We start from the raw sequence: 14,197 nt of genomic DNA, 5'->3' as shown, positions 1-14,197 counted from the left end.
TGCTGATAATAGCCCACCTTAATTGATTAGTCTTGTTAGAGTTGGTATGGCAACACCCATTTTTTCGTGTTCTCTATGTGTATATGTATCTTCCTACAGTATTTTCCACTGCATGCATCTGATGAAGTGGGTTTTAGCCCACGAAAGCTTATGCCCAAATAAATGTGTTAGTCTCTAAGGTCCCACAAGTACTCCTCGTTCTTTGTGCGATGTACTGTAATTACTCTGGCAGCTTTATACCAATGTAAGTTAGGTTAACATAATTTTGTAGCGTAGACATGGCCATAGTGGGAGATGTGGCTCTACTGCTGGCCTCAGTGTCAAAAAACAGGATAAGCCTTTTCCCCCCTATGACTTCAGAGAAGCTTACAATAGTTTGAGCTGACTTGAGCTCGTAAGTACTGCATTTGCTTTTAATTTTCCAAATTCATTAAGAAACCACTTCAGTTAATTCAGTCTAGACTTTGATCGGAGGGAAAGGACATGGCCATATTTGCAATAAAAATGTACAGACTAAGACATTACAAGAAAGCATCTATTAACATCTCACCTTCTTAATGTAAGTCATTGGAAAACAAACCACACACTTCATATACAGTTATGATAGAAATATGATACCTGAATTGTACAGAAATTGGATACAACACTTAAAATCCTCAGCTGAAAGATGCTGTTTTTATTCTCTAGGACTTCAGTTCTTTGATTGTAATGAGGTCCATTCTGATTTAGAATTGTTCTGTAAGATTGAAGCCCACATACTCAAATCCTCCTGTTTTTCTGTAAGCCATAATTGAAGTGCACACTTGTGAGGGAAAGAGATCCAAAGACCATGCAGGTCTCTATTGCATTGTCTGGCTTCTGTTTAGGAAACTGAGGTAGAACATGAAACAAAGGAGAATTTGACCTCCTGTAGAAACTAATTTGCCTTCCATTCGTCTCCATACCAAAAATTGATGGATATGATTAAAATTATCTGAGCACACCGGTGAGTAGTTTCCAGAGACTGACAGAAGAGGAAGGAATTGCAAAAGGACACCTGTGGTAGAGTGGACTGGGGAAGATGTGTATTTTTTTTCTCCTAATTTGGGCACCACATGGCACAAAACAGGGTTCCTTGATTCTATTCTTTTAAGGGATATGGCCTGGAGTTTCGTCAGAGGAGACAGGAGGTTTAATTTTTTCGTTGGCTTATCAACTGATCCATTTTTAATTAAGGTTGATGAAGGGGTGCTCTGTGACTCTCAGGCCAATTGCCTGGAGGCATGACTGGACAAGGAATTGGAAGAGTCTCTCTGAGTAGTGTCCATTGACTCCTTAGACACCTTTGAGGAGTGATGGGCACTATTCAGAGTGTTCTCTGGTCAGTGTCCCCTTCTATATCCCTGATTTTTAACTGGTGAGTCCTGTTTCTGTTTGTTTACTTGTCCCAAGAAGTCATTTGTGAGCTGGGCTCAGTGGTTTCTCCCCTGCAGTTGAGGGGGTGGATTTCCTGGTTACCACAACAAGTACCCTTTTGGGGGAAGTGGGGTGACCACATGTCCCGATTTTATAGGGACAGTCCCGATATTCAGGGATTTTTCTTACATAGATACCTATTACCCCCACCCCTGTCCCAGTTTTTCACACTTGCTATCTGGTCACCCTAGGGGGAAGGGTATTTTTCCTGCCAATTTTAGCTAAGCTGCAGCCACAATGTATCACTCTTATCTCTAGCTGAGTTAATTAAGAGATTTTCACCTTGTAAGGAAAGATTGGAAAGATGCACATACAGCAATTTAGAGGAATAAAAGGACTACAACTTCTCTTTGACATTGCTACCCTTAAATTTTGTGTGGCAAAGTAAATCGGAAGGGAAGCTCCTGGGCTATGGGAAAGGCTTGTGATACCTAAGATGGTGGCTGCTACAATTCAGGACAGCTGCACCTGTGTTTCTTCTCAATAGTCCCTTAAGGGCACCCACTCTAGGATCCTGGCTCCCATCACCTCTTTTGGGCAGAGACCTATGTTTCTCTTCCTTCTGACCAGGAATTTTCCAAGCTGCACAGTTCTCAGCCTATATTGTGATATTCCCAGCAAGCCACAGAGCCTAATGAGACCACCAGCTGCACTTTGCTTTCTCGCCAGAGGCTATGGACAGCATACTGACCTGCAGTTGTAAGTTATCACATAGCTCTTTATAAGAAAGCACATTTATTCTTAAGGTGAAAGCATTCTAGAAACATTAAAAACCATAAAAGAACCCACATGCATGCTAAAAAGCTTACCAGAAGCCACCCCAACTTCACTCTCAGGGTCTGGTAGTTATCAGTCCTTCAAAACCCACAACGTGTTTCCCTGTGGTTACAAATTCATAACGATCTCCGGTTCAGAACCACCTGAGGGCAGTATTTCTTCTTGCTCACTTTTGCAAGCCTACCCAGTGAAGCATCAAGCACTTAGTTGCCCTTCTCTGCTGGCTGTTTAGATACATCCCAAGGGAAGAGGGGAGAGAAATACCAAAATCTAGATTGACAAAGGGCCTTAGGTGTGTGATGGGTTGGGTCACAGAAAGCCCTTTGGGACTGCCACCTGATGTGCCAAGACTACCTCTGAGCCCATTTTCCCTGGCAGCTTGGGACTTCAGCACCTTGTCTTGTTTGAGCCAGACACACTTGCCTGCTGCAAACACAGATCCAAGTCTGAACCACGTCCCCCACAAGCTGCAGGCTTAACTGAAAACAGCTTAAGAAATGCTCCGGTCACCAGCACTCAGATACCCCGCTCCGAATGAGATCCAAACCCCAAATAAATCCATTTTACCCTGTATAAAGCTTATACAGGGTAAACATAACTGTCTGCCCTCTATAACACTGATAGCGATATGCACAGCTATTTGCCCTCCCAGGTATTAATACTTACTCTGGGTTAATAAGTAAAAAGTGATTTTATTACATACAAAAAGTAGGATTTAAGTGGTTCCACGTAATAACAGACAGAACAAAGTAAGTCACCAAACAAAATAAATAAAACACTCACGTCTAAGCCTAATACAGTAGGAAACTAAATACAGGTAAATCTCACCCTCAGAGATGTTCCAATAAGCTGCTTTGACAGACTAGCCTCCTTCTAGTCTGGGTCCAGCAATCACTGACACCCCTGTAGTTACTGTCCTTTGTTCCGGTTTCTTTCAGGCATCCTTTGGGGTGGGGAGACTATCACTTGAGCCAGCTGAAGACAAAATGGAGGGGTTTCCAGGGGCTTAAATAGACTTTCTTGTGGGTGGAAACCCCTTCGCCTCTCCTATGTAAAATCCCATCCACAAGATGGAGTTTTGCAGTCACATGGGCAAGTCACATGTCCATGCATGAGTCAATTTTTTACAGGCCGATGCCACATTTTCAGGAAAGCTCTGATGTGGATTGGTGGCTTTCAAAGTCCATTGTCAGCTTAAGCATTTCTTGATTGGGCACTTACTGAGAATAGTCTTTTCTCAAGAAGCTGACCAAATATTTCACTGAGGCGACTTAAAATCAAACAAGTACATAGCCAATATTCATAACTTTGAATACAAAAATGATACATGCATACAAATAGGATGACTATATTTAGTAGATCATAACCTTTGCAGAGATGTTACATGGCATATCTAGCATAAAACACATTCCATTTATGTCATATTTACACTCATGAGCATATTTCTATAAAGCATTATGGGGGTGCAACATCACAAGGTGTTTCAATGTCTAGGGACACTTAAGCCAGGTCAGCACCATAGGTAGCCCATGCCTTATCTTAGGAAAAGCAAAAGAGAGCCCTCCTACAGCCTATTAGTAGGGTACTACTCATCTGGCAGGGGAACACCATGGGGTCAAATCACTGCTCTATCTGGAGGGGAACAGGTCTCCCAAATCCCTGGGGTGTGCCCTCACCACCAAGCTATTGGCTAGGTTAGTTGGGCTTTCTCAAGCTCAGCTGTTAGTGCTATTCCATTGTTTATAAATAACTATTCATTGGAGCAAGGCTGTGCACCTGAGTACCCTAACCACTAGGCTAGAGAGGCTCTCTCTGGCTTTATGTATGTTTAGTGCAAAAATTTCAGCAGGAGAGCATGGACGTGACCCAGCCCCACCTGGTGATTAGGGCATTCACCGCTGAGAGGGGAGACCTGTGTTCAAGTCTCTGTTTCAAAACAGGCGGAGGGGAGAACTCAAACCAGTGCGTAGTATGGGACACAGCCACCGACCCCCAGGCACCTTCTGTGTGAGGTCCCATAGGTATGCTGTGAGACCTCCTATAGGGACAGGTAGGGAAAGACCTAGCCTGAGAAACTTGCTAGGGATCGGAGTAGCTGGTTAGGAGTGGGGCAGCAACAGGCCTTGGGGGCTTTGTGCCTGTGTACCAGCAGAAAGGTAGGCCCCTGTTGGGTTAGGCAGCAGCTGAATAGTGGCTTTGAGAATGTCAGTGGCCCTTAAATGTTGGGCCTTAGGAATCTCAGTAGCTTTGTGAATCTAGCCCAAAGTGAATTTTACAGTTTGCCATAAACACAAGGAGCATGAAGGTGCCTGTTGGCTCTTTTCATACAGCCAGGGCCAGCTCCAGACCCCAGCGCGCCAAGCGCGCGCTTGGGGCAGCGTCCCGCAGGGAGGGCGGCAGGGGGCTCCGGTGGACCTCCTGCAGGCATGCATGCGGAAGGTCCGCTGGTCTCGCGGCTCCGGTGAACTTCCCACAGCCGTGCCTGCAGAGGGGCCACTGGTCCCGCGGCTTCGGTGGAGCATCCGCAGGCATGCCTGCAGGAGGTCCACCGGAACCGCGGGACCAGTGGACCCTCTGCAGGCACGTCTGCAGGAGGTCCACCGGAGCCGCGGGACTGGCGACTGGTAAAGCGCCCCCCCGCGGCGCGGCGAAATTACTAGAGCCGTCCCTGCATGCAGCAGAGCAATACAGCTTCCCATGAGGCCCAGAGCCACAAAGCGACTTAGGCATTGCAATGCTGTATCAAACCTGACATTTAGGCACTTAGGGGACAAAAAATCACTAGACTCCACAAAGCCTTAGTAGGTGTCCAGTCTTCTTAGACTAGGAATGCGGAGACATATGTGCCTAAGAATGTGAGCCACAAAAATCACTTTCCTACCTAAACTAGCCAAGAACTGATAATGATGTCAGAGGTATTTCCTAAGCACCACTCCCATCTGGATGATGGAGAGAAGGGATTTGAACAGGTATCTCCTGCCTCTTAGAAAAGCCTGCTAACCAGTCAGCTATGGGATAGTCTGATCGGGGTGAGCCTCTCTCAATATGTCCTCTTGACACTGTTCTGCTGTAAATGATTAGTCATTGGAGCAGGGGGACTGGACCCTCAGTCTTCCACCTCCCTAACCACAAGGTTATAGAGACATTCTCACTCTTCTCTGGCCTCTCCCTCAATGACCCTTTTATTTATCCTAAGTGTAACAGCTTCAACAGTAGACCTTGTGGGAGCACACTGCCCTCTCCCATCAGACTGTCCCATAGCCCCCTAGGTAGGGTACTCCCCTGAAATGTAGGATTTGAACAGGGTGAGATGCTTTCTCAGGGTGCCCAGGACTGATTCATCTTGTTACCCCCCTTCCACCAGCAATAGGGAGTCTCCTGTAGCTGGATGAAAGCTCCCTGACACTACCAGCCATTCAGCCACTCACGCTCTTCTGGGTATATGCCAGTCCTAAATTTGCCTAGCAGGTTAACACTAGGTGAGCCCCGTCTTTGAGCTCCTCTGAAGCCTCCCCCACCCCTGCCGTATCCAGCTTTTTAAGCACTGGGCATTTACCATGTTTGCTGTCCCTAAGGGAACAATATACACATAGCTAGCTAGGGTTGCCAACCCTCCCAGATTGGCCAGGAGTCTCCATGAATTGGGCTTGATCTCCCGGAGGCTACTGAAGCCAATCAGAGATTTTAGGCCACTAAAAGCCCAGTGGCGCAGTGGGGCTAAGGCAGACTCCCTACCTGCCCTAATTCTGTGTGGCTCCCAGAAGCGGCCAGCATGTTCGGCAGTGGCCTCTAGGCACAGGGCCATCCAGGGGGTCTCTGCGCGCTGCCCCCGTCCCAAGTGCTGACTCCGCAGCTCTCATTAGCTGGGATCTGCGGCCAATGGGAGCTGCAGGGGTGGTGCTTGCAGTCATGGGTAATGCGCGGAGCCACCTGGCTGCCCCTGAGCTTAGGAGCCAGACATGCTGGCTGCTTCCTGGGAGACACCTGAGGTAAACACCGCCCGGCTAGAGACTGCATCCCTCACTCCCTCCTGTACGTACCCCAACAACCTGCCCCAGCCCTGAGACCCAAATGCCCTCCCAGGGCCCACACTTCAAACCCCTTCCTGCACCCCAACCTCCTGCCCCAGCTCTGAGCCCCCCTGCACCCAAACTCTCTCCCACACCCCCAACCCCCTGGCCCAGCCGAGCCACCTCCCACAGCCCACACCCCCAACCCCCTGGCCCAGCCCTGAGCCCCCTTGTGCACCCAAACTCCCTGCCAGAGCCCACATCCCAACCCCCCGCCCCAGCCCTGAGCCCCCAGAGCCTCCACCCCACACCCCCTCCTGCACCCCTGCCCCAGGCTTAGCCCCCTCCCATACTCCAAACTCCTTGGTCCCACCCCCCAGCCCAGAGCCCGCATCCCCTCCCACACCTCAACCCGCTGCAGCAGCCCGGTGAAAGTGAGGGAGGGTGGGGGAGAGCAAGCAACGGAGGGAGGGGGGATGGAGTGAGTGAGGAAGGGGGCCTCAGAGAATGGGCGAGGCCTCAGGGCAGGGGGTGGGGCAAGGGTGCTTGGGTTTGTGTACAACTCAGGAACAGGTCCTCTATAACACACAACACTCAGCTATGTTTATAGTGACAACAATCATAAGTTTACGATTGAAGACTAAGATCAAAGCCGGGGGTGGCCAACCTGTGGCTCCGGAGCCACATGCAGCTCTTCAGAGGTTAATCTGCGGCTCCTGACCTAGGCACTGATTCTGTGGCTGGAGCCATAGATGCTAACTTTCCCGTTTGCTGGGGGGTGCTCACTGCTCAACCCTCTGCTCTGCCCCCATTCCACCCCTTACCCCAAGGCCCCTGCCCCTTCCCCTGAGCCTTGCATGCCCTCACTCCTCCCACCTCCCCCCATAGCCTCCTGCACATGTGAAACAGCTGATTGCAGTGGGAGAGGCGAGTAGGAGCTGATTGGTGGGGGCTGCCAGGAGGTGCTGGGGAGCTGATGCGGGGCTGCTGACATATTACTGTGGTTCTTTGGCAATGTACATTGGTAAATTCTGGCTCCTACTCAGGCCCAGCTTGGCCACCTCTGATGTAAGTGATAGTATGCAAGGATAGCAGCTGGGGACAGAAATGGTTACATATAAAACGAAATGTGTAACACACTTCACATATAAACTTAATTTTAACAGGCCAAAATGCTTGTCTAAAGTAGTTTCTCACTGTGTCGCTAAGCAATGTGGCTAGGATCCTACTTTCATGGAAGCAAAAAAACACTGTCCCTTTTGCTTCCTCAGTGAAGGATAACATGGTGTCCTTTTTGCCTTCTAGTTATATCCCCAAAGTTCATTGTCTTTGCACCCTAAAGACAGAACAACCCCCTGTGGTTTAGCCTCTGGTGTATTCCCATTCCTGTTTACTACGTATGCAGATTTGGCTTCCAGTGTGTGGGCTTACAATACTTATAGCCAACAGACAGACAGGTGAATCAATGTCCTTTGTCTGACCCAAATCTTGTTTGTCAGCTCTACCTTGCACACAGAATTCAGTATATATACACAATTCTTTAAATATCATCCATACTTACATCTAGCAACGATTAGGAAGATGAGTATGACATAAGCTTTTATGAGATACCTTACGTTATATTCTTTAGGGATAAATGCTATGAAAGCAGTATGTTAGGTGTAATGAGCTCGGCAGGCCAGATAAGGGTTGCTGTTACAGAACAGTGAATATTTCACCAGTTGGCACTGAGGGGGTTCTCAGCGTCACCCAGAGGTCACTCTTCTTCATGTCAGGTGGCGGGGGGGAGGGAGGGGAAGGAGGGGGTAGTGAACGTGGGGTTCTCACAACTTGGGCTCTAACCACTGAGCTAAAAATTATATGGTATTGTGCCTGATCGAGTAGGCAGCCTCTGCACACTTATGCTGGATTGAGCCCTGCAGTTTCCCTTAACTGTAACATTCTCCATCATTGACAATTTTAAAATCAAGACTGGATGTTTTTCTAAAAGATCTGCTCTAGGAATGATTTGGGGATGTCCATGACCTGTGTTATACAGGAGGTCAGACTAGATGATCACAATGGTCCCTTCAGGCCTTGGAATCTATGAGAATCTATGGCAATTTAGTACGGTAGGCTATTTTGCATCCTAATGCTCACTGAAGGCTCACACTCAATCTTAGGCTGGCAACAACAGTGTGTGAATGTAGATCAAATACATCGTATTAAGCTGCTCACAGTGAATAGCACAAACTCGTCTCCCTATGCTGCCCCATCCTATCTTAAGTAAGGCAAAGCCCAAAGTCAAGGTGAGGCAGATACCTTGCAGTCTACTCTGTTGATCAGTAAATTTGGGGTTCTGGTAGACCTTTGTTGAAAGTGTCCTAATTACTCATATATTTGTAGATATTCACTCAACTCTTAGAATAAATTTGTGGCTTCTGATACTTTTTGCTAACCACACCCTTTTTTGTACCTGCTTAAATGAAGAATAAGTTGATAATCTGTATTCTCAAATAGAAAGAGGTTTTTGGGGGATTAATAATGTTCAATTTACTGTTATAGCAGAGCTCTAGTCTAAAAAGTGACTAAGTAAAATATTAGGTGAGATTATATCTTTTACTAGACCAACTTCTGTTGGTGAAAGCGACAAGCTTTCGAGCTTACACAGAGCTCTTCTTCAGGTCTGGAACAGGTACCCACAGTGTCACAGCTAAGTACAAGGTGAAAGATTGTTTAGCATAAGGAATTAACATGCTGTAAGAGACAACTCAAAGTGAACTGGGCAAACATCTCTGCAGTCATAGGCCAAAGGAGAGTTAGTGGGTTATAGACTCTGGTAATGAGCCATAAATCCAGTGTCTTCACTGAGTCCATGATTTTTAGTGTTGAACAAACTTATGAATTTAAGTTCCTGGGATCATCTTTTGAAGGTGTGCAGGTTTCCTTTACGGGCAAGGACTGAGAGGTCAGATATGGAGTGATCGTTCTGTGAAAAGTTTTCACCCATGGGCGTTTTTGTCTGTTGTCATTTTTCTGTTTGAGTTCATTTGAGAGTGTAGCAATTGTTTTGTTTCAGCCACATAGTTATTGGGGCATTCAATGCAGTACATGTGGTGCACCACACGTAATAAGCATATGTAGGATCCCTGGATCTTGTTGGGAGGTACTGATTGTCATAGTAGTGGTGATATGTCTACAGATTTTGCATCTGCTGTTATGGCAGGGTCTGGTACCGCTTTGAGTTGGTGTGTCCTGGTCTCTGGGGAGTTTGCTGCAGCTGATGAGCTTGACGAGGTTGTGGGGGTTGTTTGAAGGCTGGAAGAAAGAGTTTGGGAAAGATTTCTTTCAGGATGTGGCCCCCATTGCGTATGGATTGTAACTCTTTAATAATGTGCTGTGCAGGTTCCAGCATGAGGTGGCATTTGACAATTTGGGGTGTTGGTCAGAGGTTTCCTTCTCCTCATATTGAAGCAGGTTCTTTTACGGTATTTGGGTGGCTCATTCCATGACAAGTTCTACTTCTCTAGTGAAGTGTCCTTGTTTGGTAAAGTGTGTGTATTCTGGACTTTCTCCTTGGAGCATATTCTGTAGTATCTGAGTATCTGGCTGTAGACCACAAATTTCTTGGTTTGTTTGGGGTGGTTACGGGCTCTGTGGTGATCTCTGAGTTTCTTGTATATAGTTTTCTGCAGGGATCCATTGTTGAAGCTAATAAAATATGGGATCCTGGGATTTCATGTTTGTTTTTCAATCGCATCTATATCTTATTTGCATCACTTCCACACAAACTGTAACGGATGGCCCTGCAACAACCACCTGACATCTGAAAGTCAAAATAATTCTTTTCCTTTTTGTAAACCTAAATCAAAGAATGCCTGTCTGAAGGTCTAGGCAGTTTCACACTTATTTACTAATGCAAACCATACATCAAAAATAAATCCAGTTGTCAGTCTTCACCAGTAACAAGAATGAATTAACCATCCAACTATAAACAGAAAAGACTGAAAATACCCCAACCATCCGACATCCCATTGTTTCAAAAACTTTAGTAGGGGGTGGGAAGAGATGTGATTTTCCAGCACGCCCTGCAGGTGCACACAATGGGGTGGGAGCTAGGGATGGTCCTTGGAGCAAGGGAGGGGCCAGGGGTAAACTACAAGTGCAGCAGGGCTGCGGAGGGGGTAACCAGGATCCCCCCAGCCCATGCCTACACAGAGCAGTTACCTACCTGGTTCTAGCCCATTCTCTTCATCTCTCTCTGCACTGAGCTGCCCCTCCTCCTGCAGCAGCAGAACAGGTTCTCTTCCAGCCCTCTGGGGTGTGTGGTGGGAGCGGGAGGAGCGGAGGCTAATGTGGTTACTCCTATAACCTGACTTTTAGTTTCCAGTCAGCACTGCTAACCGGACACTCAGGTCCTGTTTTCTACTGGTGCAGGAGCTCCCGTTTGGTGCTCAGGGTGGGGTTGGGGATGGGGGAGTGCAGGAGTCAGGGCAGGGGGCTGGTGTGTGTGTGGGGGGTGCAGGGGTCAGGGCAGGGTTTGCGGGTCAGAGGGCTGGGAGGTGTGAGGTGGTGCAGGAGTCGGGGCAGGGGGTTGGGGTGGTGCAGAAGTTAGGGCAGGGGGCTGGGGTGTGTGTGAGGGTGCACAAGTTGGGCAGGGGCTGGGGAGGTGTGAGGGGGCAGGGGCAGGGCACTGGTGATGTGAGGGGGTTCAGGAGGCTGGGTGTGTGGGAGGAGTGCATGGGTCAGGGCAGGGGGCTGGGGAGGTATGGGGGTGCAGTGGTCAGAGCATGGTGTGTGTGATGGGGTGCAGGGGGATGTAAGGGGGTGCAGGGGTCAGGGCAGGGGGTTGGGGGTGTGAGGGGCGTGCAGGGGTCAGGGTGGGGGTGTGTGAGGGGGATGCACAGGGTGGGTAGAAGGCTGGTAGTGTGGGCTGGGGTCGTGGGGGTGCTCACGGCAGGGGGCTGGAGGGGGTATGCCCCGATTCCAGCCACTTCCCCAAGGCCCCACCTCTTCTCCTCCTTCCCCCCCGCCCGGAGCAGCGAGCATGTTGAGGCTCTTCTCCCTTCCTCCTGCGGGCAAACAGCTGATCGGCAACAGGGAGAGGGGGAGGGGAAGGAACGTAGCACGTTGGGGGAAGAGGCGGGGGAGGAGCTTGGCTGCCAGCAGAGTCTGCCCTGCTGCAGCAGGAGCTGGCAGCATCAAGCTTCTGCCCCCACAGGAGCGAGCGGCGGTGGGGGGCTAGAAGAGTGGGCCGGGGTCCCTTTGGACTGTTGGCACGGCGCCATGGCAAATCTGGTACTGAGTACAGTGCATGAGGAGCCTGGGCTCCTAACTTGGGGCTGGGAGTTCTACTGGGGAGCAGGCCACCTAAAGTTACATGCTGCAATACTCAGCACTATGGTGCCTAAATTCTTCTGAGGATCTAGCTCTTTGGGTCTTCAGGACTTTCATCCTCACCATCATGCAAAAGCACCGGTTTAGGGTAATCCAGTCTAGCAAATTGGGAAAAACGATATAATATGGAAGAACAGTCTGAGCAAGGGCATAATTTCCCATTTTGTCAAGGATGAGGGCTTTGCCTCTTTTCTAACACTAAAGCAAAGCTATAAACTGACACCCTCAGCAGAGTGGCAGTGTTCACAACAAAAACACTTGCTAACTATCAGATTGGTCCAGATGCCCTAGGACTGTCAGAGGCTCTAGAGCGATTGGGAATCTTGGAAATGCTTCATAAACTCCCCAGGCCCATGTCCACTAGGTCTACTTTACTAATGAAGAGGAACTTGACTGGTCTGGGGTTATTTGTGAAAGAGTGAGAAAGGGGCTATCACAGCCCTCAGAATGATCCTAGTGGCAAAGCATATTACAGAAGGTTAAAAATGTTTCTGGGGGAACTCAGGTTACATCTGATACAGCGAAATATTCTATTCGGCATGTACTGGATGTCACAAACGTTGTGCAAGACGAGGGCCTTGTCCTCTGATGTTGTTGGTGCTGTAAATAAGGAGAAAGGAACCCTAGTGCACATGCTATGGGACTGTCCAATAGTCAGGCAGCTGTGGAAAAGAGGCGGACACAAGAGTGAAAACAGTACTTGGCTTCAGCAACCAAACCTCAGCTGAAAGTTATATCCTAGGTTATGTACCTGCTATGCTGGGTTGAACTCCACCACAAACACTTTGGTTCTTGAGAACCGCAATGATTATGAAGCAGATGGTTTTATAAAAATGGAGTAGGCTGATGCCCAGATTAAAGCAGTGATATTTTGAACCGGCTGAGTAGTGAAAGAATAAGAAAGCTTATAGATGTAGAGAGCAATTATATGAATTTGAAATTTGTCCCCCATTTCTAGATACATTTGGATAAAGAATACTGAGATAGCTCAAATATCAGACTTCCTTTCCACCTGTCTCCACTGTTCCCCTCCCATTTCTCACCTCCACATTCCTCCCTCTCTTTCCCCATTTGTGTACATCTTTTATTATTAATTATTATTATTACCTCCACTCTAACATCTTATCTCTGTGTAACATTGTCTGATTTTGTATTGCAGCTTTGACAAGTTGTAAAGTTGTTTAACTGCATAATTCTATTGGCAATCCAATGAAATGTGCAGTATTGGGTGAAGTCTATAAGCTGTAAGTCATTTACAATTCTGTATTTTTTATTCTTTTTTCTTTATGAAAATTATGAAAAATTAATCACAAAAAAGTTATGAACAGGGGCAAGTTAACAAACAATTCCCAAAACCAAATGCTGGAATTTCAAAGAATGCCAACAGAAAGCAAAAATTGCTGTCTTATTTGAAGTTATTTGTGCTAGTGGAGTCCTTCACCTCTGAAAACCATCACCACAATTAGCGTCCTGGTTTGCATTCTCAGCAGAGAGGCCAAGAATTGATTGAAGACGGAAAATAAACGTCCCTGTCACCTTAGTGGTGGTCCCACCAAAACTGCTTTGAGGCACATTGGCAGCAAGTTGGGGGGAAGTGTACTTTCCTGCCTGGGATGCACTTGTTCGGTTGATGAATAGGCTCTATTTCTAGTGCAGTCAACCTAGCACCTTCACAAGCGAATAATTCAAAACAAAACAAGAATATAGTCTTCAACCCCATTCTGAGAGGGTAACAGTTCAATTCCCAACACAGAATTTACCTTTAATTTCACTGATCTCCATTCTACCTGTGATTAGACCAGCAAAGGATCCACTGGGGATTTCTCTCTATGGTAGCACACCAAATATGGTTCCATGATATGCAAGCTAGGAATGTTAGTGCCAGTTTAAATGAACAAATTCTTAAATGGTTCAAATAAACGCCTGCTTTAGCAGAGGCTTTGTTAGCAAAAGATGAAAAACATTTTTCTTATGCATTGACAGTTCATCATTTGTGTTTTGTGCTTTGAGCGACGGCATGCAAATTGGCAGGCCCGCCCCAAACGGTTCCAAAAATGTCCTTCTCTGCCCGTAAAGCAGCTTCTAACTGTAGCTCTCTTCCTGCTGTGATCACCTTTTTCACAGCCTGAATCACTTCGCCCGGACCCTTTGTATATTGATTTAGCCATGCTTGGGCTTCTTCTAAAGATCTGGTTTCATCTGAAGACGGCAAAGTTTCCTCAGCCAGCCCGAGATGTACTGCTCTGCCAGGATCCACTTTGAGAGCACCACTGAGCAGCTTCAGGGCAGCGCCACTGCCAACTATTTGTACTAGCCTGGCAGCTCCACCCCAGCCTGGTACTAAACCCATTTGCTTGTGGACAAATCTAATCTCGCTTCCTGGAGTCATTAACCTATCAGTGAGAAAAAAATATTCAGTGTTAATCTCTATATGTGATTTACATGTCCCACATTAGAGTTGAGCAATGTTTACTGTTTTTTATCCCAACAGTAAAGTACAACTGGATAGCGTGCTATTTACATATATTGTCTAGCCGCTTAAGCCTCTTGCGCCTGGAATCTCCCAATGCCAGATAGAA

At 47.4% G+C, this 14,197-nt stretch overlaps 1 protein-coding gene across 3 annotated transcripts in view; it reads right to left on the bottom strand.

Annotated features, from left to right (window-relative positions):
* Positions 1-12,874: 12,874 nt before the first annotated feature.
* Positions 12,875-14,197, bottom strand: part of ECHDC1 (ethylmalonyl-CoA decarboxylase 1) — a 47,821-nt gene continuing 46,498 nt past the window's right edge. For all 3 annotated transcript variants that reach the window (XM_039530301.1, XM_039530300.1, XM_039530302.1), the window contains exon 6: positions 12,875-14,011. In XM_039530301.1, the coding sequence (XP_039386235.1) occupies positions 13,606-14,011 (406 nt within the window). In that variant the 3' untranslated portion in view covers positions 12,875-13,605. The remainder of the gene's footprint in view (positions 14,012-14,197) is intronic.

This window comes from Mauremys reevesii, linkage group 3 (genome assembly GCF_016161935.1).
Source record: "Mauremys reevesii isolate NIE-2019 linkage group 3, ASM1616193v1, whole genome shotgun sequence".
NCBI lineage: Eukaryota > Metazoa > Chordata > Testudines > Geoemydidae > Mauremys > Mauremys reevesii.
Note: the sequence above shows the minus strand (reverse complement) of the source record. Positions and strands in the feature narration are given on the sequence as shown.